General features: G+C 42.2%; 2 protein-coding genes across 7 annotated transcripts in view; both read right to left on the reverse strand.

Annotated features, from left to right (window-relative positions):
• Positions 1-7,997, reverse strand: part of vimr2 (vimentin-related 2) — a 16,290-nt gene extending 8,293 nt beyond the window's left edge. The window contains exons 1-8 of the mRNA XM_053428501.1: positions 7,974-7,997; positions 7,708-7,832; positions 7,500-7,628; positions 6,624-6,774; positions 6,343-6,498; positions 6,097-6,216; positions 2,917-3,012; positions 267-398 (exon numbers count right to left, since the gene is read on the reverse strand). Coding sequence (XP_053284476.1) covers positions 267-398; positions 2,917-3,012; positions 6,097-6,216; positions 6,343-6,498; positions 6,624-6,774; positions 7,500-7,628; positions 7,708-7,730 — 807 coding nt within the window. The 5' untranslated portion in view covers positions 7,731-7,832; positions 7,974-7,997. The remainder of the gene's footprint in view (positions 1-266; positions 399-2,916; positions 3,013-6,096; positions 6,217-6,342; positions 6,499-6,623; positions 6,775-7,499; positions 7,629-7,707; positions 7,833-7,973) is intronic.
• Positions 7,880-24,683, reverse strand: ocrl (OCRL inositol polyphosphate-5-phosphatase). Of its 6 annotated transcripts, XR_008339495.1 has the most exons (25): positions 24,240-24,682; positions 23,615-23,693; positions 21,687-21,778; positions 20,504-20,542; positions 20,057-20,170; positions 18,821-19,015; positions 18,446-18,686; positions 17,905-18,078; positions 17,710-17,811; positions 17,486-17,600; positions 17,239-17,355; positions 16,573-16,754; positions 16,117-16,228; positions 15,831-15,940; positions 15,485-15,620; positions 15,239-15,349; positions 14,768-14,933; positions 14,113-14,348; positions 13,350-13,373; positions 11,623-11,742; positions 10,881-10,965; positions 10,408-10,535; positions 10,146-10,257; positions 8,829-10,024; positions 7,880-7,995 (listed from the first exon to the last, which is right to left on the reverse strand). XR_008339495.1 is itself a non-coding variant. In XM_053428497.1 (24 exons), the coding sequence occupies exons 1-24, from the start codon at positions 24,280-24,282 to the stop codon at positions 9,900-9,902; spliced, it is 2,955 nt and encodes a 984-aa protein (XP_053284472.1). In that variant the 5' UTR covers positions 24,283-24,683; the 3' UTR covers positions 7,880-9,899. The 6 variants fall into 6 exon arrangements, 5 of the variants coding, with proteins under 5 accessions (XP_053284472.1, XP_053284471.1, XP_053284474.1 ...); XM_053428497.1 differs by having other exon boundaries at positions 7,880-10,024; positions 17,905-18,075; positions 24,240-24,683; XM_053428496.1 differs by having other exon boundaries at positions 7,880-10,024.
• Positions 24,684-24,699: the final 16 nt, after the last annotated feature.

A 24,699-nucleotide genomic window follows, 5' to 3' on the forward strand; every position in this document is an offset into this window, starting at 1 on the left:
TTTCACATGTATAGATTTTCAAATTAAAAATAAGAATAAGTAGGTAACGACTATAGCTGATAACAGATAGAATTACAAAACGGAAATAGTCCTAGGTCAAGTTCGTAAAGTAAAAATATAATTCCATCCCCTGGTGTGTATGTGAGTGCATCTTAAATCAGAAATAGAACCGTGGCTCTGAAAATGTACACACACATGCTACAGTAAAGCATTTAGCCCTCAGTTCATGTCCTGTTTATGGGTTTTATGGGACAGTGTTGTGGTACCTGGAGACTCTCAGCCAGCTGGCAGTAGAACTCCTTCACATCCAGGACCGGAGTCATGTCCGGGCTGCAGAAACCAAGAGCTGCAGTTGCTCCTGTGGTCCAGTCGACTGGATCCAGCAGACTCTCCACCTCCTGCTCACACAAACGGTGGTGGAATTTAAATCAGTATATTTAGTCAAACAGAGGATTTAAGTGCAGTCTTTGGTTTTTCTATTCCCTGCCATTTTAAAACTTAACTCCCCTTCATTTGCTTAAAGGTTCAGTGTGTAGAATTTAGTGACCTCTAGTGGTGCAGTCGTATGGTGCAGCTGAACACATCTCATCTCATCCTCACCTTCCAAACATTAAAGAGAACCTGTGATAACCCAAAGCTTTTTTATAAAAACTCAAAAGGTGTCTAGTTTGTCCAGTCTGGGCTACTGTAAAAAAAACAACATGGTGGCCTCTGTAGAGAAACACTGGTGAAGTTAAAGAAATACCATTTTGAATATCTTAGTACTACACTGATGAATTGATGTGTTATTTTACTGTGTACATTTTAATTTGTAATGCAACTAGTAGCTAAAGTTGTCACATAAATGTAATGGAGAGAGAGATTTGTATATTTCCCTCTGAATTGTACAGCAGTTGAAGTATATAAATGGAAATATGTATAAGTACCTAAAATATGTCATATAAAACAGCATGTGACGAGGTTAATTACCTTTCACCACTGCAAAAACAAAACCACTCCAGTACATTTTGATGTATTAGCTCGTTCACTAAAGACCTCATCATGTATGTCTGCAGTTCCCAATATGTACAATATGTACATAAAAAACACCAGACATCCATTAGAAGGGAAATGAACTGTTACAGAGCTGCAGTGGCAGTCTGACGTTTTCCTCCTTCCCCTCCACCTTCATAACGACATGACTTTCGATTTGTCGAGGGGGGGGGGGGGACATGGGGAATCTGCAAGTGCTGATAATAAGAACAGTTAATAAAACAAAGGGAACTTCTGTTTTCATTTGGTATTCAGCCGCATTTCCCGCACAGTGAGTTATCGAGCGTGTCCCAGAGGGAGTGTGTTAAACGGTGGGCAGCCCGGCTTTGCAGTGAAAAACACAGAGTGATGGAGCTGGTGGTGGTTCAGCTGCCTCTCTCCTCCTCTCTCCTCCTCTCCCCGCCTGCAGCCTCCTGATGCTGGGCCACGTCTGTCATCTCCTGGTGATGTGGAGAACACTGTGGACGCTGTGTGCGGGTACGCTATAGCCAGTTGTATGTGATCGGTTCCAAACATATGTTTTAAAGGAGGAGTTCAACATTTTACGGGAGCACGCATATTTTCTTTCTTGCCTCGAGTTCGATGATAATATTGATGCCACGGTCATTTCTGTCTGTTAAATATAAACTTATTTTTTCTAACTAACTTCTTTTCTTGAATCATTTGCTTGAATTTAACCACTGATCTGTTTGTGAGGATTAGACCCATAGACTGTACGACATGGGAGCTCCCTAAAAGTGCGACCAAAATGTCTCTTTCGCCCCCTGGTGGCTGGCTCCAGTACAGATCGTAAAATCCCTACTCCTGGTTAGTGATTGGGACATTTATCAAACCAAAAAAAGTCAAACAAATGTTTCTCAAAGATGGTCTCTGTCAATTTAGGGTTGTTCTTATCAAACTGATGTTTGTCCAGGGAATCATTTTTTCCTGTAAATTTGGTTTCACTTAGTTATTTGATGCTATAAATATGAGGGGAAAGATTATGATTGACAGCTGATATTGACTAATGACTCTACACCGCTGCAATCTCTGGCTCGAGTGCACAAGACTTCAATGTTCAGATGCAGAATATTTTGGCTTCATTTCTGAATAGTGGGAGAAAGAGGAGACGCGTCGTCCATCTTTACATACTGTGCAGTCTATGACTCAACCAATTGGACAGACGTTAGTTGGAACTAGCACGAGAAGGACACACTAAACACACGTGTGGTTGCGTGTGTTAGTTCATCATCTGGGATACAGCTTCTCATTGACTGTATGTGTAAGCACCACGTCTAACATGCACTATAAATATAGTTATGTTGGCATGGCTTCAAACTGGAATCAGAGAGAACCCACTTGTGTACCTCCAACTCCAAACGCCACTTATGAAATCCCTATGTCCAGTTTGTTTTTATGTTTATAAAAACCAATGTTTAAAAATGGCAATTTGTGGTTTCATGGTGTCAACTATTCACGATTTCAGAGGTTTCTCCATCCGTAGAAGCTCATTCCACTTACCTCCCATATTGTGACAGCCTGCTTAATAACTTCCTGCTTTTACACAAATCAAACAAATGTAGAGTGATTGTAGAGTAAATGTCTATCTGTTTAGTTAAGGTGAACACTAAACCATAAAGATAGATTTATTAGAATGTAATATTATGTGTTTTATGTGATTTATGTTCTAACCCCCTCTGCCCATGTTTCTGTTGACATGGCTGAGTATGGCTACAACTCTTCATCAAGGTGAGTGAGGTCATCACATCTGTGTGTGTCTAGACAAGTCTCAACATTTCTCCGACACACCCGTGTGTTTCTATGTGCTGCATATCGAGTCCTTCTAAAAGCCATTAACGGCTCCTTTTCGTCACACTGCAGAGATACAGCTTCTCTCCCTCTCACCGTCTTGTGCCGGGCCTCCATGTTGACCAGCTGCTCCTCGTAGATAGCCACTTGCTCCCTCAGCGCCAAACACTCTGCTGTCACAGCATCCACGACCTGCGAAGACAATCAAGTTACCAGAGGAGCAGGGCGGAAAGCACAGGAGTTGAACTTAATTTGTGGAGGTGTCTGAGAAGAGCGCTCTGCAGCTCGGGACGTAAATCACACCACAGGTTGAAATGAAAAAAAAAAGTCTTTGTTTCCAACCCTGAACACCCATTTGAAAAAATAAAATAAAAATGATCAGCACCAGCAGATCCACCCTGTTTCAGTGAACAGCCAGAAGACACCGCAATGCAGAGGAAGAGGGAGGAGGAGGAGGAGGAGGAGGAGGAAGATGAGACGGAGGCTAACTAGACACAAAAGCCCTGTCCACCGATGCACTCACCAGCAGGGGTTCTCAGCTCATCCACTCTTTTTAAAAGAACCAGATTAACTGGCATTGGATGCAATTACTGCGTTTACAGCTGAGCACATGCAGGGAGGGTTTGGGGGTGAAGGCGTGGAGCCTCGTTCAGAGGGTGGTAGGATTCCAGGGTCTCTGATGGACAGCAGTGGGTCAAGTAGTCCGTCCTGCTGCTGTGTTCAAGGATCATACGGCAGCGGGAGAGAAACTTGTTGTAAATCAAAGTCTGTTCAACTTAAAAGCTGAATTCATTTATTTTTCTGCCACTTGGTGAAAACAGAACAAGCTGTAATCACAACGTGTTAACACCTCATAGTTACTTTGGCAAGAACATCGGTGTAGTGGCCTAGTTTTTGCATCCAGGAGAGAAAATTAATGTTAATTGAGATTTGGGATTCGGTCCACCTGACAAATGTCCAATATTTACTTTCCTTTTAACTCTGAGGGACTAATCTGACTCTTTAACCTCTTAATGGAAAAAAGTCAAAGATGTTGTGAGACTCGATGCAGCTGCACATCTGTGTGTTTCGGTCTCTAGAGGAGATCACATTCAAAGTGCACCCCGTCATTTGAAGACATTGGTGCAACTTTAAAGTCCATCAATAAATTCACCATCTGCTTTTCTGCCCAGATAAACAACTTTATCGATTACCTCAAATGAGGCATTAGTTTATTAGTCATGTAGTCAATAGTCAATTTGTCAATACTCAACTGATTTCAAAAATCTGTTGAGTATTGAGTACATTTTGTGGATGGGGCTGGGGAATGACCCAAGGACGAACCCATTAAGCTTTGGTGCAGATCCAGGTATTTCTTAACGTTGTGACATAGGGCTGCAATTTTCAAAACTACCGTTGATTTCTCAGGAAACTATTTGTGGATCTTGATGATGATGTGTGTGCAATTTGGTACGGATCCATATAAAGGTTGGGACCTATTGAATTTAAATGTGGTTTCATGAGAGCACTCCTTGGCAGAGGAAAGTACTCTACTGAGTCACATCCTAGTTCAACCAATACATTTTTCTGTGACCATTGTTTCCACCTTCAAGAGCATTTGGACCCACTATATAAAAACCTGCTGGCCAATTCAAATGTTCTCTCCTTTGTACTCAAATCATGGAGAATAACGTTTAACTCAGTTGACTTGCTCCGCTGTTTTTCTGCCTCTGACATCTGGCGACGCAAGAAAATCGAAGTGAGACAAGTCAGGGTGGAAATCTGTGGGTCTTGAGAAAGGATCGGAATTGGCAGGAGGAATGCAACACAATAGTCAGCAGTATAATTCAAATTAAACCAAATGTGCACTGCTTCATCACTGTCAGTCTCCCATTATGTTGGGAGAATTACTGTGGGTTGAGCTGTGCAGTACCCGCTCCTCTCCTCCGCATCTCTGCTCTTCTTCCTCTACCTCCCTGCTGATTTCACACCGAGTCCTGTCACTCTACAGCTGCTTCCAATTCAGAGCCAGAGGACGGAGCCAGCAGGAACATTACGGCACCGAATTACAGCCCTGTGTTGCATCTGTGAGGCAGAAATTAAACCCCCTCTCATCTGGACCGGCCTGGAGGGGGGATGGCCTCTGTCATTTGTGAGGGATGGGGGGGGTGTAGAGAGGGGTCTGGGGAAGTTGGTGGTTCAGGTTACAGTGGGCCACCAGCCCGGACTGGGAGGCTGCTGCTGATCAAAACCTGTTGGGTGGAGATGCAGAGGAGCTGCTGTGTCTCAGATTCAGCTGCAGGAGGCCGAGGGGAGGAGGAGCAGAAGAGGAGCTAGACAACACTGCCATCTAGTGCTTCACAGGCACCGTCACAATAAAGGTCTGATGATGGACAGTGCAAACGTTGTTTCTCAAACTAATCACAAAAACCTTTCATTATTTAACCTAAACTCCACCATTTAAAAACTAAACCTGTACCAATATATTCCTGCTTACACCAAAGAGGTTTTAGTCTGTTAGTTAACAGGATTGAGTGGTGGGAGGATGCGGTACTGGTCTGGAGAGAAACCATTAGAGTTTGGTGCAGATCAAGGATTTAATTTCCAGTCTGATCTCTCCTCATCTGATTTTCCTTCCAACATCCCTTTATTCAATTTATGTTGATTATATGTATTTTTATGATTCCTTTATTTCTTTCCAGCACATTGAACGACCTCTGTGTGAAATCGAGGACATACAAATACCTCAGCCTGAGGAGCAGCAGTCAGGGCTTTGCAGGAGGTTCTGGCTGAGAAAAGGTGAAGGTAGTCTTTCGTTTCTTTATAGTTTATGCTACTCTAAAAAAGAAGCTACATTTAAACACCAGTCAAAAAACAGTCTTCCCTCCTCTCTCACTTCTCTCCTTCAATCCAACCAGTGGACACACATTGACTTTGGTTCTGTTGGAGGTTTCTCTTCAATAAAAGTTAACTTTTCTCAACCTTACGACGTAACATTGACAGAAGGTTGTGATTTGGCACTAAGCAAATAAGATTGAATCAAATTGAAGTAGTAAATATCAACATTGATCAGCATTTATTTGATATCCACTATTAAAGGAAACTAATACGCTGCAGATCTTAATGCTGTTCAGTGTTCATGTTACTAGAATCAATGGGCGCAGGTTTAAAGATTGTTGTAAAGTGATAGCACTTTGCTTTTCACTTTACAGTAAACCATTAACTTTGCTTCCCATAACTTCAGGCGTCTCCTTCCATCACACTTTCAGATGCCACTGTCTTGACTGTGTTCTCTACCTCAGCCACATCCTGCCGCTCTTGCTGGTAGAAGACTCTCTGCTGTGCCACCTCCTCGTAGCCTCTCTTCAGACACTCCAGCTCTTTGTGCAGCTCCTCGGTGTCGCACAGAATCTCGTCCTGCAGGGAGGGCGAGGACAGTGATGAGTCGTGACAGGGTCATAGATCAGCCTGGCCTGTCACTGTACCAGCTGAGGTAACTGAGACATGCGGCAGACACACCCAGCAGCTGCAGCAGCAACCTACCCTCTCCCTGCGCAGCCTCTCCACCACTGCATCCAGGCTGTAGTCAGGTTGAGCGGAGGTGATGGAGGAGGAGGCGGCTTGGCGACGGCTCGGCTTCTCCTCGAGCTCCACAATCTGACATTCAAGCGACTCGTTCTCCGCCTCGAAATGACGAGCCTGCGGGGCAAACAGAAACAGAGGAGATGTATAAATATATATAGATTCACTGCATCATTTACCAAGAACAGAGGGAGGATGCACAAGGGAAAACAAAGTGCTGACGTGTCACTGTTCCTCCTCACCAGCTCTATAAGGCCGACCAGGCGGTCGTTGAGGGCAGCGATGACGGTGCGGTCCAGGGCGAACCGGTTCAGACCCTCCTTGTTGAGAGACTTGGCGGCGACAAAGTCCAGCTGGTCACAGTCGCAGCCGCACTTGTCGGCGGCCGCACGCCTGAGAGGAGAACACAGAGGACAGATAAATACTGCACTGAATACAATGAAGGGTTTACATACATTCCTGAGGGGCTGCTAGAGCGAGTAAAAGAAGAAAAACAAGGTGAGACATTGTTTAAATGCTTCTCCACGTGTCTGCATGAGCCGTCATGATGAATTAACAATAGTCCGTGATGTTCCAGGGGCACAAAAGGAATCTGTCATCAACATCACAGTTTCCATCAAGGGCCACACTTTACTTTAACCACCCCCATTTAGCATTTATAACTATTTATATTCTTTATGTACAGGACAGTTTCAAGAGTTTATTAGATTACAGTATTACTACTAAAACTGTTAATATACTATGATTAATGATCTTAAACCATGTGTTTAGTAATAACTTAAATCTTTAAAGCACCTTTCCACAGACACTTTAAATATTTAAGGGGACAAAGACAAGGTGATATTACACAGTTTGCATTTTGTCAGCTCATATGTAAAAAAAATAAAGTGTTTTGAGTAGTTGTTTTAAAGTCCAAAGGGATTTTGCATTTGTAAATTTATAATCGTCTGCTTTTAAATGTTAAAATATGAGAGTTTCTGCCTCAAGTACATATCAACCCTAAGAATCACAACAGAAATATTTACTTCTGCTTAGAAACAGCTAATAATCTACATATTTTAAGTGGAACAACACTGTGACATGTCACTAACATTTTGAAATGATGTACAGACACTGACCTGACAGAGGCCCGATACTGCCCCGCACAAGGCAAACTCAACCCTCCACTTCGACCCCACGTTTCCTCCTCAAACAGCCTCCGGTAAGAAGACACTCTGAGCATGGCCATGGCTTCAGACAGATTCAGACTGGACGACAACACAACAGGCAAACAAGAGTCGGCAGGTCCCCACTGGGGTTTTATATTCACAAGGAATGAGAATGTACCACTGAGGCGGTGGAACTCTCATCTGTCGCTGAGGAGACTAACTATAGCGTGAACATCAGCCAGCAACGATCTCACATGCACCTGAGGAGCGAGCCGCAAAATCCATCCAACGGTCTTTGTTTTTCTTAAGGAAGCAGTGACACGGACAAAAATTGTGCGCAGGAAAACAAATCAGCTTTATACGTAGTTTTATTTCTGTTAAATAAATTAAAAGTACCAAAAACTCTGAAAAGTTGAAAACAGGTGCGAGTGTTTCCTTGCGTACCTTTAAATTGACCTCAATATTTCTGAACAGAAACAAAAAAAGAAAAGAAGCACAATGAATCCACACAGATACATCAGTTGATACAGTGGCATACGACAACACCTACAATCTGAACTCATTGATTATACAGATTTTTTCCATTTGACATGTTGAGGGCAGAATTTCTGACAGAGTGAGAAACTGAAGGGCCGCTCTATATATCGCTTCTCCCAATTTCTGAATCTCCAGGATCGTTCCCTTCACTCCTGAGCCACCTTTTGGTTAAAAGCGTGTTTCAAAGCTTGCTTCAGTTTAGACCAATGGAGAAGGCTTTTCCTTTTAATTGCCACGATTGTCAGAATTGTCATATTATGTCATGTGCTCGCATCGTCTCAGAAGATAAAATATCACGACGCAGAGTTTCCGGAGCGTCTGAGAAGAAAACCGCCGGCATCATTATGTTGCAGAAGATACCGAGAGAAGTAAATTAATGTCACGAGTGTGGTTTGGTTTTTGTCAACTGGGAAATCGAATGCTGACATCTCTTTGGAAGAAAAAAACTGTTAAAGAGGAAATACTGGTCATTATACACAATGTAGAAGTTCCTTTTTTCAATAACCAGGATGTTTTTTAGCAACTGCGATTGCAGGCAAAAAAAATCCCTGTGGCACAAATGAGAAAGCTGCACAAAGACAGGCTGTATCCTGCAGAGTAATGAGCCATTAAATCTCGCACATAGAAAATGTTGCATCACTTAAAGCAAGTACTACTCGTGTGGTTTGAGTGTTGGCATCACACAGGCGTGAAACTATGAAGGATGAGCTTCAGGATGTGGAGGATAAAGACGTAAACAAACACAGACATTAAGATTTCTACCTTCAGGACAAACATGACAGACTGGTAGACACCATCACAGCCCTGCACCACCACACCGACGGCCATATGAAACAATCACAGCAGTATTTACACCATTTAAGACACCGAGCACCACAGAGCATCACTGTTGATTCCGGTCAACCAGGAAGTTAGTGGGTGTGTTAACAGACGTGTTTTGTAACTCAGCAGGAACTGGCAAAACGAGATTGAGGGGCTCACAGCTGAAGTTACAAAATAACACACACACACACAAAAGAGTTTTCTATAACATGATGATTAAAAATATGAATATTTCCATTGCACCGAGGCAGAGTTAAAAACAAACTGTAGTATGATTCGAAATCTTTTCACATGGTGCAAACTTAGAAGAAAACAATATATAAATAACAGTTAAAACATGACAAAAAAAAATGTAATCTTGGTTATCTCAATGTTGTCCCCTCAAATAAAATGATGATTGTCATGATTTATCTTAAGCTTAAACATTCTTTGTTATAGATTTCCACAATTATGCTCTTTAATTACTTATTTATATCTATTGAATTGCTTTGATCAGTGAACAGCGATCAGCGACAACATTAAAACATTTCACTGGTTTCAATTTCATAGCCGATTGTTGTCCTTAAATTCAGTCTACTTCTTAAAACGACAGGAATTTCCTTTTCTTTAGTGTGATTGATTCTTTTACTTAGCATTTATGGATACATAGTGTTTTTACATTCATACCACTAACTATTCAGGGGTTATTTTGGCATGAGCACCGACCTACAGGTCCTTTAGGTCATCTGAAAGTGCAAAGGCATCAGTCCAACCCTCTGAGTAGTAAAATCCAGTGATCAGTCAGACTGTGGGTGAAGATATGACACTTGATAATGTCGTCCCAGTCCTAAAGTCAGTCTGTGGTACCTCTTACATGAGAGCTATGTCAGGGGTGGTCTCCAAAAAGACGACAAAATACAGAGTGGGTCGTGTGACACACTGTCCTATGGGTCCAGGTCCTGTGCCAAAAGTTAAGTCAGGTAGAGTTTAACTCCAAACCCTACGGATGCTGTGAGGGGGTCTTGACCCGGTTTACTCCTCGTCTCCGGACATAAGGAAACCCAGAACAAAGTCGATGGCTTTCTGCCGCTCGTGTGATGTCTGCCTGCCGACCAGGTTGGGAGGTGGTCGGATTAGGAGGCTGGCAAAGAGGGAGGCTAGAAGACAAAACCAATCAACAAAGAATATCAGCGACAGAGTTTTTAACCTGGTCATCTATTACTTTTAGTAGATGGGTAAAACGTCTCACAGATAATCTAAAATATGTCCCTGTCATACCTATGAGGCTGGCTGTCAGGTTGTTGTTGTGCGAGTGCTTGAGAAGTTCCTTCAGGAAGGCCATTAAGTAGCGGAACACGTTGCGGTGAGCCCGGGGCAACTGGGAGATCAACTGGGATTCATCAAAGAGAAGACAGATTAGTCATACAGAAGAATTCACAACACAACAGCTGTTTACAGCCACACACAACACAACTAAAGTGTCTTCTTATTGACTATAAATCGTATTTTGCAGTGTAGAACAGAACGGTGATCGCTGCACCTGTTTGCAGAGGCGGCTGTCGTGAGCGCACTCGAGGCACCGTTGGTAGAGCTCATAACAAACCACTGGTTCCGGCACCGCCTCCAAGAAGATCAACAGAGCCTCGGCCACAGAGTGGTTACAACCGGCTGGGTGACGAGTTAGGGAAGAATAAGGAAACCTGGGGCCCGGTGAGGCCCCCCGATAAAACAATTTAAACCTGGTCATCTCCAAAGCCTCTCTCATATTATCTCATGTAGCTTTTAACATTTGCACAGCCTGAGACATTGAGAAATAAACTTTATCCCTCAAGCTGGACACGACAAGGTCATATTATTACTGTTATTACCACAGTCATGCTCACTCACTCATAATGACCAACACACAACAGGCTACATGTTAGGGCTTATGTTACATTTGTTCTCTATGTGGTTGCAGAACTGGGTCTTGGTGAAATCTGGGTCAGCCTGAAGCTGCTTGATAAATGAGGATACGGATGGAGTCGGGGATGCTGGTGTCCAGACAGTCGATGATGCTCTGCAGCTCCTCTTGCAGGCCTGGTGTCTGGAACAGGTCCTCCTGAGAGACGCACAAAGACAACACGTGGAACATTTAACAAAGTGCTCACTCTAACCTACATAATGCGTGTTCAGACACAAGGTGAGTTTAGAGATGGTGGGATTACATGCAAAGTCAGTGGGAAGATGTGGTTAAGGCTGCTTGAAAAGACTTTGTTTGTGTGTGATGTCGCCCTGAGATCAGATGGAGGCTGAGCTGCAGCACAAACACAGTTCAAACATAGTTCCTGTACAAATGGAATATAACTGATCTAATGCTCACATTTGCACAAATGACACAACATAAGAGGCATAATGTGAGAATATGGAGGATAAGAGGATATTATGCTATGAAATGATACTTTCTAGAAATTTTAAGTCAGTTATTAGACCAGCCATTTGGTGAATTTAAGGAATAAATGCACTAAACACAACTTAAAAAAATTACACAATAATATAACACAACAGGTAAATTCTTACTCTTCTGAGGAAAATAAATTGAGGTGGAGACAAGCACGACTCCATCTTCTTCAAAACGAAACTAGACTCAAGCTGCTCTCAGACAAGCACAGAGAGGAACTTTCTGGAGGGGCTATACTTGAGAACGCAAATGTCCGAGTCAGTTTTATTTCCTCTCAGCGAGTCTTAAACCTGTGCTGTTCGTCGTGGGGCTTCTCACCTGATCACAAGACTTGGTGAAGAGGTGGTTGACCAGGATCCACACCTCCTTGGGGATCTTCAGAGGTTTGTCCTCAGTACCTGCACCATCCACCATCAGGAAGCTCACCTTTGACTTTTCCTGACAGGAGAAAATTCAAACATGATTTACATTATCTCCTGGAGTATTTCCCCCATTTATTCATTACAGGAAAAATTATCTGACTTCACGAAATTACCGGAATACTACGCGATTCAAACTGCTTGGTTCAAGTGTAACAAAGACTATTAGAAAAATACTTCACATGACTCCTCTGATCAATTAGTGATGGAGACGGAGCCGCAGTCCGATCAAGATTATCTCTGGGGTCTGGAGACTTGGAGTAGAGCCATTTCACTAAGAGCTGGCTATCACATCCTTTTTCTCTCTGCAAATGGATCCCTGAGACTCATTAGAGAAGTCAAAAATAACCCCAGCTGAGGCTGCACATTAGAGGCAGCACAGACCGGAGAGAGGGCCTTTAATGCTGGATGACGCTAATATGCAGAACTAATGTGATAAGTCTTCAACATGTTTTACCCAAAGCTTTTTCTGATGATCCTTAAGGATAGTTACAGTCTGCTGAATCGTGCAATATATTAAACTGTTACGTTGAAAAGAAATGGGGGAAAAGTGTCTCTTCCCAATGGCTTCGTGTTTACTCAAGCAGCGATTTAATTTCAGTAACAACTGTTGAAATGGAAGAAGAGACATGTTGTTAGGATTCATACGAGTGTCTGGGCTGAGCTGAACAGATTAATACTTCTTCTCATTAGCTTTAATCATGTGTATAAAGGAGCAATGTGCCATGAGGGTGACCTGCTGTGAAATGAGATTTTGTGTGTGTGTGTGTGTTTCTATCTTTAACTGGACTGGACTACCCTGTCCTCAATGGGCAAGGGGAGATTTAATGGGTGACTGATCCAGACACCCACAGAAACAGACACACGCGCAGATTATAACTAAACTGTCATGGTCTGGTCTGTAATTGCCTGCGGGTTAACAATTCCTGCCCTTGTCAGCTTTCTGGAATGTGGAGTGAGTAGGAAGTGTTGCGGTTTTCAGATGAGCGTGTACACTCCAGTGTGCCTAGTAGCTGAATAGTTAAACACAATTTATGAATGCTGCTTTCATTCTTAGTCACTCTGCAAGAATCACATGAGGTTTGATGATATCACTCTTGTGTCTGTGTTCTAAAATGGAGGTGATTAGCATAGTTCAGGCTAAAGACTCGAAGCAGAGGGACAAAGTTAGCTCGACTCTCTCTATGGTTAAAAAAATAGAGAATTGAAGAATAAAATCTGATTCCCTCTGTCCTTGCTGAGATAACGCAAAAAAGATTGGATTTCTTTTTTCACTAGCGCCTGAAGCAACACAGGCTGCTTTACCACAGGACCACTTTGAGTTGTGGGAATATTGGACTTTTTGATATTACTTGGCTCACAGTTTTACACTGATTTCAGTCTTGCGTTAGCATTAAAGACTCCCAACTCTCCCAATATTGGGATCAAACTTATCTAGCTACCTGAGAGCAAAATTTACAGACTGAATTCGCAGTTATCAAATATGTTGCGTGTTGGGCACCAGAATTAGTGGCAAAGCCTGCACTGAACATGGTTTGAACATGAACCACAGAAGTCATTTGACTGAGTTGATATTGACTCGGTTTTGACTGATCATATAGATGAAAATCAGTATTAATGTTTTACCTTTTCCATGTAGCTGTCGTCTCCCTGAGCAAGAAGTCAGCCCACAACCAAAGTGAAGAGTTGGAAAGGAATAATCAAGGCAAGGAGAGGCGATGAAGGGAAACAAAAGAAGAAAGAACAAAGTAGATAGCAATGCTACGTATAAACACAGAATCAGAAAGGTGGACAGATTATGATTTGCATGAATCAACTGAGCCAATAGGAAAAGGGAACAGTTTAGAAGAAATAAGAGTAACGATTGATAGTAGAACTTTATCCCATTGCCAAATCAGATTAAGCCAAAAAAGCATGATGGAAGAAGACAGAAATGTTTATGTTAAAGCCAGAAGAGTCTATTTATAAGAACCAGGCTAAAGTGGATCTAACCTGAGTCAGTTTTCCCTGTTCTTTAGGAGCTCCCTTCCTATGTTGGCCACTTCCTCATTCCCCTGGCCCCTCATGGCCAGAAATATACAGGCTGAGGCATTTTGTGCTCTCCACATATAGGCTCTCTCTCTCTCTCTCTCTCTCTCTGTGTGACCGAGTTTACCCTGAGGGAGTGAACAAGTCCTTGCGTGTGCCTGCTCAGGTTTCAGGTAGTGAACAGCTCCGGAGGGAGGAACAACCATCGGCATACAATCTGAACTAAGCTGCTCCGAGTACAGGAAGATTTGTACAATCAGGGTTTCAACTAACCTGAGAAAAATATGCCTTTGTTGTTCACTAATCCTATCACTTTTAAATTATGTCCCATGTTGTGGCTGCTGGGTTAGCTTTCCCTCACCAGGTCAATGAGTTTGGTGATGGGAATCTCTCTGATGGGCTTCTTCATGCGGCACAGAGACTCCAGCGAGGTGCCAAAGCAGCTGGGCAGGTAGTTGCCGGAGATGGTAATGAAGTAGTCCTTGCCACGGTCCAGATGGAGCACCAGAATGTCCTCTATGGAGTCCTCTGCAGAGTTCAGCAGCGTGACCGAGTCTTTACTGACGTACACCTCCAGAAAGATCTCCAGGGTCTCAGCTGGTCAGGAAGATAAATCATAGGTTCACAGAGAAATTTCTAAGGCACATATTGAGAATAATTTCATAGGAGCTGCCTCTTCATTCTGAATTTATCAAAAACTAACAGAACATTATCTTGAAAGAAAGCATGCAATTTTTTTTAACATGCCTTATTATCATTCCCTGTGCTTACAAGTACAAAAACCATGAGAACATTAAATTGTCCGACTCAGGAAAAGTGCATTAACATTCAAAATAATCCCTTCAGTGATAAGCACAGGACAAATCTGTGATTAAGACTAAATCTATGAATTTATAATTTCCCTTATGCATTTCAATATACTACATCCATTTCATACTTTAGTTTTCCATAATATTACATCACCATGAATGTGAGGTAACAAGCCAAAGAACAAAGGAATTAATGACAGGACTTACAGGGCTCTAAGAATCCTTCGCTTGGCTCGGCACGCAGCCAGGATTTGCAATATTGTGAGTCATTGAGTTTTGGGATGAAGGCGAAGTGACAGGGGACCTGCCCGTCGTTGGTTATGAGGAAACGCTCCTTTTGAAGCTGCCGGAACTTCACATTCTGAAATGCAAACTAAGGGACATAGAACAAGAAGAAACATTAATAACTAAGCCCAGCAACCTCATCCTACCTATTTTAAAAGAATGACACAGACTATTCTGGTTATTAGCCTGATATACACTGCTCAAAAAGATTAAGGTAAAACTAACATCGTCGCAGTATGTTATATAATTTTCAATGACTGGATGATTTTGGTTTACATCGAACACTGTTAGATCATTTTGTTCTTTTTTTTAGCAGAGTATATGACCTGAGGAGGAAATATAGCACAGGCCATGAGTATGATGACCACACATGTTTGAGGACGTTATTCTTACCTCTCTCCGGCTCAAAGATACAGATGGAAGGAATTCATTCTCCATTCTGTCCATCACTCGAACAATCTCCTCAAACACCTTTTTGTGTCGCTGTTCATTTATAACCTTCACCTGGTACACAAAAACACAAGTCCTATTTATTGATTTTGATCAATAAAAACACATTTTATTACATCAAAGTCCTGTGAAAATTGTTGATTTTGCATGTTTTAACTAGTTTTTATATTTGACAACATAGCCTCTTACCCCGACAGTGAAGAGGGAGCTGACGGGTTTGTGGTCACTTGTTTGCAGCTCCATGCAGCTTCGGTATTTGAGCTGGTTGACATTTTTGCCCCGCCAAAGGATCCTGTCGCACCAAGCCGGGACACGGCATTTCCCACTGCAGGAAACAGTTGTGATTTTGGAAGCAAAGTCAGAGGTGAGACACGGGACTGACGAGCAGTACTGCTGACTCTGTGTTACTGTTACGATAAGGCTGGAAAACTTCACTTCCAAAGAAGACAGATATTAGTAAAGGGAACACAAATCCTGCAGTGAGCTGTGTAGTCAATGATTAGCAAACAGATGGAACAGAGGGATGTGTTTTTACCTTGAGTCCCATCGATCTGTTTTGGGGTCGTACTTGTACGTGGGCATGAAGTTAATATCTCCCTCCATGAAATCTGTGAAGGCTCTCTTCGTCTGCCTCTGAATGTTCAGCTAAACATTAAAAGAAGCAACATTGTAAAGTGTTAGTTACTGTTTACAAACTACTGTTTACTCAGACTGTTACTGCTTCATGTTTATATAACTGAGGTGGCATGTTTTTTTTCAGCTGTTGCTTATCATTGCACATCAAACCAGAGAATACACACTGATCTGAATAAGAGATTCACCTGATCAACCTCCTGAAGCTTCTTCAACTCATTTTGTGCAATGCGCTGTTTGACTTCAGCAGCATCATTAATGCACAGGCGATAATTCAAGTCCCCGAGCCAGATCACTACACTGAAACACAAGAGGAGACGGTGTGGCTTATTGGAACAGAATTACAACAACAACACCGGAGTGAAGATAATTTACCTCGCAAAGAATAAAATGTTGTCAAAGAGAAGTTTACTCTATAAATCATAGTTGTGAAGCTACTGAAAACAGTTAATCTGAACGGAACAATTAATCATAGAATTCAGTTATTGCAGAATATTTAGCAAAAAATTATAAACCACAAAAATTAAGTTACAGCTCATGAAAAACTCCCAAAAATAACTGATGATACAAACCAATGAGTGTAAAAGCAGACATTAATCCAGAGCCATGTTCTGACTCTGGATATCATTAACAGAGGAACTCACTCGTGCTTGACGATATTGAGAGGGGGGTGTTCCAGTAAGTGGAAGGTCATGCGGGCACATATGTCTTTGTAGTCCTGGTTGCGGCGCTCAAAGTCTTCCACGTGTGCTGCTAGATGAGAGTTTACGATGCAGAAACTCGTGTTGTGGAAAACGAACCTCACAGCCACGCCTCCTTTGTTTCCCTGAGAGAGAAAATGCATAGTTTTTTTTCATCATGGCTATGAGATTGACATCAACCAGCCCCTTATTTGAATCTAGGGAAATTAATACAGGAAATAAGTTTAAAATATCAAAAGTCACCATTTCACTTCCTGATTAACAGAATTATAAAGTTTTTTAAATAGTTTTTTAAATTTGCTCTGAAAGCAAAATGACTACAGATGGATGTTGGGGGGAATAAGACCATTAAGGAAAGGGTAATAATTTCAGTCTTGCTCATGTGTTTGTTAACTACCAGGATCTCCACAAACTTCCAGTGATATTTTCTGAAAAGTTTATTATTTGTGTTTGGTTCTGCTCAACATGAAGCTGCAGATCCAGCTAAACAAATTTCTCATCAGCCCCTGCACACAAATGCCAAAAACAACAAAACACAGCTTTTTTCCCCATGTGGCTACGATCATTTTGTATTTTGATGCAGTCAGTTCAAATGTAAGGTGAACGAACCATTTTCCCCATGATTCCAGTCCCCACATGCTCTGCAGCCACTTCTTTGATGTGATTTTTGTGAATCTTTTTGACAAAGACCACAAGCATCATCCCAACAAGTCGAATGATCCGGACCTGCAGACATAAAAAATTAAATCCTGTTAGGGCCTATTCAACATTTGTTCTGTCCTACTTAAATGAAAACCATATACTCATCAATACGACAATAGAATGTACTCGATATGGAGGAATTTATTTTACACACCCTCTTGTACTTGGCTTTCCGGTGCAAACTTCTCTCCACAGCTTCCACCCACAGCTGCTCCTTGGACGAGTCCATGTAGAAGAAAGCTTCAGTGCTCAGGTCCAACTCTTGAAAACTAAAGTCATAAACCAAGTCACCATATTGGTTGTTGTTTAATCAAGAAAAGAAGCCAGCTTTGTACGACTACTAATCAGGAAACTGATGTATGATTAATGGTAACTGACCCAAGAGCATATATATCAGGAGGCTCTGTGTCACAGGAGAGCCATGGCTCCAGGGTGCTGTCTGGAGACTGACCGTTCACGTTCCATGTACCTGTGAAAAACCTACAGACAGGACACACAGTGAAGGGTTAGTGGCGGCAGGAGCAAATACTAAAATATAAAATCATTCACATAGAAGAAATATGCTCCTCTCACTTAAATGTTTGGATGTCCACATATTCATTCTCCTTCTTGCCCAGACGGTGTTTGATGAGGTATTCTCTTTGTCCTGCCTGGCTGGAGAACATGCTCTGCCTCATGCTGTTGGTGGTGGGGCTCTCACACCAAGAAGGTGGTCTGTCCACACGGTCATACCCAGATCTAAAACTACTGAAATGGAAACAGTAGGCATTATTTAACACCAGCGAGACTTAGGACAGATTCGACTTGAGGACACAGAGCCTTCAAAGCTGTGGTTACAGTGGCTTTGGAAAGTATTTAACCCCTTTTGCTTTGTGCACTTAGTCGTGAAGGGTTAAATGTAAATTGGTGCATTTGGCGTTTTGCCCATCACTATACACTCAATAAACCATAATGATAAAGTCAAAATATATTTTAGACACTTTTTGGGGGAAAGACATAGTATCTGAATACTTTCTGAAGCCACTATATGAAATGTAAACAATTTTAACTAATCTAAAATACACTTGCAATGACCAATTTCCGTTGTTTCTGCTGTTTTGACAAGTGAACTTACTCTGGCTTAGTGTTAAAGGAGTTCTCTTTGGACTGTATGGAGACAGATCTCTCTTTAGGAACTGGTGCAGGAGGCAGAGGATTGGATGGAGTGTAAGAGGCTAAGCGAGGAGGCAGAGGGGGACGAGGCGGCTCCCTGGTGGCAACCATGCGATTCTGGTGGTTCTTCTTTTCCTCCACTTTGAGAGCGTGGTCGAAGCTGTCTTCAAAGCCAAAGTCTGAGGCAAGCGACTGAGCTGGATCTTTAGAAATAGCAAGTTTAAAAATACAGTATTAAATACAACAGAAACTAAGAAATTATAACTAAAAGGTTATATTTAGAGCTTTGTTTACACAGAAGCTATAATATATACAACAGTCTGACTCTGTATGTTACCTGTCTTAGTTTGATTTGTTGTAGTGCTGCTGGGGTGGTTGGGAGGCAGTGCAGGGGCAGGTTTGGAGGGGTTAACTCCAGAGCCCACAGGGTTAACAGTCTTGTTTATTCTTTGTGGTGGGATAGGGACTGGACCTCTCTGAGTCGTTGGGGCTAGGGGCTCCATCGCTTTTAGTTTTGTGACTTTCGATTCAACTGTGAAGATTAAACAGCAGTCAGCGGAAATAATCCAGCTTCAAACACACCTACTCAAGCAGTAGGAACCGCTTCCCAGGAGTTATCTTAAGATGCATAGAAAACAAACAATATGGGTGCAACAGCTTGCTCAAGAAAAGATACCGAGATATCATGAAGCTAAATTTAAATATAAGATACATTCAAGTTTACTTAGGCAAATCCACATCCTGTTTCAGCCGTCCTGTCAAAGTAAATATGATGTCAGAGGAAAATGAGCCAACACCCACAAGTCGTCATTACAGGAAGTAGGGAGTTCCAGCGAACAAATGACCAGTTGAAAAAGGAAACAAAAGAGGGCACGGTTCCACTAGTGTGTGACTGAACTACAAACACAAACACAGTATCACAGTATGAGTTTTCCAAATTACGTTTTGCGTCATTAAATAAATTACACCTTTAATTATCAAATATTCATATCAACGTGTTCATGTTTGCATGTGACATAATTAATCATTATTTATTCTAGCTTGCTACAGTATCAACATTTACAGTCCAATTACTTTTAAGATCAAGAGAATATCTTGAAACCATTTAATACATTGACGGACTAAATATGCCTTCATTGTTGTTGTAATTGAGGTCTATTTTTAGCTTGAACTGGTTATGCACTTGTCTCGTTTGTCCTGATGCCAGATAACTGCAGAGTACGTACAGAAGGAAACACCAACATGTGACATATCTTTTCATCAACCAAATGGAACATCGGACTACTATGAATTTTGTCATAATTCACTGGACTCACTGCCATTTCAAAGGATTTGAGTGGGAAGAAAAAGTTGATAAACATAGCTTATTATTTTGAAGAGAGTCCGTTACACAAATAAAACAAATAAAGGCACGTCACATTTAAAAGCGGATCTCATTTCAAAATCACCAGCCAATGTGGCAGGAACACAGAGGAAATCCACGAGTGGTGTAAGCCACCCTCTGTAAATGAATGTTACATGAGTGATTAAATAATTAATCATCCAACTGCTTTGACAGAGAGTGGAGTCTTACCTTGCTGCTGAGCACTCTTCAGCTGGGTCAAGAAAGTTTGAGTCCGATCATCGTTCTGCAGTTCCATCAGCAGCTCTGGGGCTTTTTCGCCTTTAATTCGTACCCTGACAAAAGCTTGAGATGGGAACAGAAAAAACAAAGACAAACACACGTGTTAGGCACCTTCAGACTTTGCAAATGCTGACTGTCTAGAAAACAAAGCAAAGTGATTTAACAATGAGCCATTTCAGCATTCTTTCAGAGCGCCCAGGCGACTCAGGGACGGCCTCTGCAACTAAATAAAGACATTTATCTGAGTGCATGCTCTAAAAATGTAGGATGCATGAATGGGGGCTTTGTTGCTGTGAATGCCAATTTTAAGGAACAAAACATAACCTGATCACATGACATAAAGAAAGTAGGAAAAATATAGGAATTATTTAGCATAAAAAGAGGTTAAGTACTTACAATTCACCGAGAAGTCAATAAGAAGAGCTTCGTCTGCTTCTGAAATGAAAAGTGAACAAGCGCTCAAATGGAGCCGTTGCGGTTCAAAGGTCTGTGGTAGTAATCTAGAAGTATCTTGGTCATGTGTTGATTTTTGAATTTTTTTCTTCCAGGTGCAAAGGAATAGCTTCCTGCGGCTTTGCTTTTACACCTGAGCCATGACCCCAAGTAAACCGTAACACTACTATGCATCTCGGTCAAGAATGTGAGGCCACAGCCTGGACAGGAATCACAAACATCTCACAGAAGAATAACTATTTGTAACAGCTGGCAAATTTAAATTTTTTATCTTGAACATTTGATTATACTGTACATAAATGATATAGTTAATGTTGTCAGTGTTTCCCCTACTACTGCCTTGCGGGGACATTTGGGACTTTAAAATTAGAAACAAGCTTTCCATCAACTCATATGACGTTAACCAAATGTCTAAAAGTCAGGCCAGAATATCAGCTTTTCCTTTTTAAACACATGCAATCTTGTGGAATGGTGAGGCTGCTGGTCTCTGCTGTTGATAGCAGCTAGTCCGGACCACAGCCCTAGCAGCTCTACTGGTGTTACAACAACACTTCACAACAAGAACAGGAGGACAGATCTTAGAATGTGTCCTGAATGTGTCTCCTGTAATCACTTTGGATCAGATTTCACATCCAAGCTCTATATGCAAATTTGCACACACACGTCATTTCTGTTGCCCATGAGCAAATTATGTTGGGCGGATTTTCCGGATGTGTCGGTTGACAATGTGTTTGTGACTGTGTCGAAATCTGTAGCAGGTCAGAGGGCGTCAGCTTAGGCGTCCTGAACCCCTTCTGAATATCGTCTGAGTGATCGGATCTCAAGACGCATTCAGGACGCAATTGGTAGCGTTCACACCTGAACCTACTCAGCTGTATGTTAATAACAGGTCTGAACAGGGTCTGAGAGTTCTCTGACTGACTCAACAAGCCTGATATAGGAAAGGTTGGGAAAGGTTAATACTAAATTAAACTCAAACAATCTTGCAAACTGTGAAACAGCTGTTCACTCTGCATCTATAGAACAAGAAAATACAAATAAAAAAAAAAAACCTCCCCCTAAAAAAGCAAACAACCTCGGCGAAACACACATTTTTTATATTGAGGACAAGAAAAAAGACACATACCTCGAACTATTTCAAAGTTCCCATTGATGGGTATAGACAGCTGAGGGACTGGACGAGACACAACAGCGTCAGGGGTGGCCAACACTCCCAATCTGGATGAAAACAGCAGAGACTCTTACTTAACATCAGCTCTGAGATGTTTTCAAATCATTTAAAACAAAACAAGAAATCATCTTAAACACAAAGACAAGACAAACAAGCTGCAGCTTAGCTTCTTCCTCATTAGAATCTCTTTCAATTTAAGTTGTGTTTCATGCATAAAATAAGTGAATATGGGTATATGTAATACAGGGATAAGATTATACTATCAAGTGATTCCAATAGACTGTCAGAAATCTCAAACATGCTCACATGCAAAAGTCTGATTTAGTTGAATTAGCAGTTCAGTTACTTTATTTGTAAAAGCAAACGGTGGCACAAAATGAACTAACATGCTGATGAAACAAAAAAATCCACAGAAAGAAGGTGGAGCACGATGAGAGGAGCTCAGCTTCAGGTTGTTAAACTAGCTTCGACTCTGTGATAAGGGTTAACGTAGGCAGGATCATATTTCATTAAGAATGACTGACAAACAACCAAGGTCCATGTGGCACACTGGTTACTACCCACACCTCCCGTCCATTTCACTATTCATTACTTCGAGAGGAGAATGATTCAGCCCTGCTGCAATAAATGTGTCAGAGCAATTTGCAATTACCCAGAAAGGACAAGGGCCCTTCGGATGATGTAAGCTACATGACAACCAACAACAGAGAAGCTCCCCTTCCTTCTCAGGGCGGTGGACAGTTTCAACAGATACTGTAACATTTATGTTTGCTCTACAGCAAAGCTGTTGTATTTTTTTTAACCGCACCAGCTTTATATCTGATAGCACCTGGTCAGGACTGCTGCCAAGTTTAGTATGTGTGGTTTTAACTAAGTTAGCTGAGCACAAAGCTTGTGTGCCCATGTGAGTCTCATTACAGCCGAGGACTAGCTGAGCTGGCTGCTGGTGGGACGAATTGCTTTCTCCCTCATGCTACTACTACCAACAGTCACCCACAACACACTCTTTCAAATTAAATATGAAATATGAATAAAACTAATGCTGATGAAAGAACAGTATCAGGGTCTTGCGCATGTGACTAAAGCTTAAATCCCAACTCAGAGCAAATCTGATGTGTGTGTGTGTGTGTGTGTTTGTGTGTGTGTGTGTGTGTGTAGGTAGCTCCCCCCCATTAGCTGGATGACCAGGGTTAAAATCCTTTTTATGCAGAACTGAACCAAAACCACTCAAATCAGCTCCATGGTCAGCACTGCCTTGGAGGTGACTTCCTGACCGCTGGAAAGTGGGTCAGTGAGGCCTCACTGAACGCTTCAGCAAAATGGGGTCCTTTACACTTTTGAGAGTCACTGAGGGGCACATGCGAGTCATTGCATGATTGGGCGCTGAGCTGTCTTGGGAGCAATCTTAATATTTAGTTGTGAGTGGCTGATGAATGGAGTTGTTTAGTGATGACTGTCACTTTGACGTGGATGAAGCTGATGCATTCGAGATTAAACGACTTTGAGAACTTCAAGCAAGTCTAGTGTCCGTACTGCACAACACTTTAAAACGCCATTACCAGGAACCCGACCAACACTGCTGTATCGTAAGTAAACACCTGATATGCTAATGCAGTTTGAGTTACCTCCGCAACAGAGCCATTTGGTGCATGCTAATTGGAGACTTTATCAGATCTAAGACATTTCCAGGGAAGAAGGAGCGACACTTCAGATGTACGACCGCCACCAACCGACATCAAAACACATAGCTGTCAAAAACTCTGATTTCTTCAAAATTAAGCTGATGATCATCTAAGAATCTCAGTCTGTGACATCTCACTAGCTTGAACTACGGCTGGACAAAACAACAAACACGTTTAGTCACCAGGTTCACTGATACTTACATAAACTCTCCACTGCGCTCAATTAGTGACAGTAGCCTGGACTCCTTCTGGCCAGACCTCAGCTCCTGACCTCTCACAGTGTGAGCAGCACAATCAAGGAATTATTGTGGATGAAGATGATAAAGTCGCTTCAGACACATCACACCTTAGGTGTCCTGTATTATTTTTTATTTTGTTATGAACCATATGCAGGTGCCTCACTTTGATTCTGAAGTTAGCATTGTGTGTAGTTAGTGTGGAGATATTCAGAACTGGAGATCTCTGTGAGAAGAAGCCATGCTCATTAAAAATCATGATGCAAATCAATGTGACAAAAGAGATAAGGCAGCTGATGTAAATAAGGTTAAACTGAATGGTGACGTTATTGTGGCTCATCAGATGCAAGTGTTCAGTCGATGTCTATTCGTGGTGGCATGGTTTAGAATGGAGTTGAAATAAAGAGGGAACGTGTAACTATAAACAGTCAGGTGGATTAATTCATTAGTTTCAGTGTTAGCTGCTAAATTACAAGACCAATGATTTCAGGCTAGCCGAGTTGCTAACATTAACTGTCGGCTAACATTGGCTAACTCCAGCTGAAACACACGAATAAAGAATAAGGTAACTTTAATTCCAAAAAAGGATATTGCCAAGCATTCCTCCTCGCTCATCCCCAGAGCCGTGTCCATTCTTACCGATGAGTCACGATACGTTTATCAGTGTCTACAGAGACTTTCGGTCGGTTCAGTCCGGAAGAGGCGGCCGGAGAAAGTTAAATCCACACCGGGCGCGGCGGCGGCCTTTCCGGTGTGACAGCCGCTGTCTGATCGGCTGGATGCTAACGCTCGCTAGCTTGTTAGCCAGCTGCTTCTGTTGTTGTTGCTGGATGTGGTCACAATCTCCAACGGAGCCGAGACGTCTTAATGCCCCGGTGAGGGAGCGTCGTTCAGCCGGAAAGCTCCAGGCAGCTCCGCCGTCTTGTCGTGTGTTCCGCGCGGTGTCAGGGAGCAAGCTTGTCGGGCTACATAGTCCGCAGCGAGCGGTGGGTTTAGCACCGCGGCGACTGGACACAGTTCGATGCTGGGAGAATTCTCTCCCTGCCAAGT

Source organism: Pleuronectes platessa, chromosome 8 (assembly GCF_947347685.1).
Source record: "Pleuronectes platessa chromosome 8, fPlePla1.1, whole genome shotgun sequence".
NCBI classification, from domain to species: domain Eukaryota; kingdom Metazoa; phylum Chordata; class Actinopteri; order Pleuronectiformes; family Pleuronectidae; genus Pleuronectes; species Pleuronectes platessa.

Coding starts and splice junctions, on each gene's coding strand:
- ocrl (XM_053428496.1), bottom strand. CDS start 24,282: ATGGACACGGCTCTGGGGATGAGCGAGGAGGAATGCTTGGCAA. Junction 15,621..15,830: donor ACAGATCGATGGGACTCAAG/GTAAAAACACAT, acceptor TGTTTCCTGCAG/TGGGAAATGCCGTGTCCCGG. Junction 10,025..10,145: donor CCTGACAGCCAGCCTCATAG/GTATGACAGGGA, acceptor TTTGTCTTCTAG/CCTCCCTCTTTGCCAGCCTC.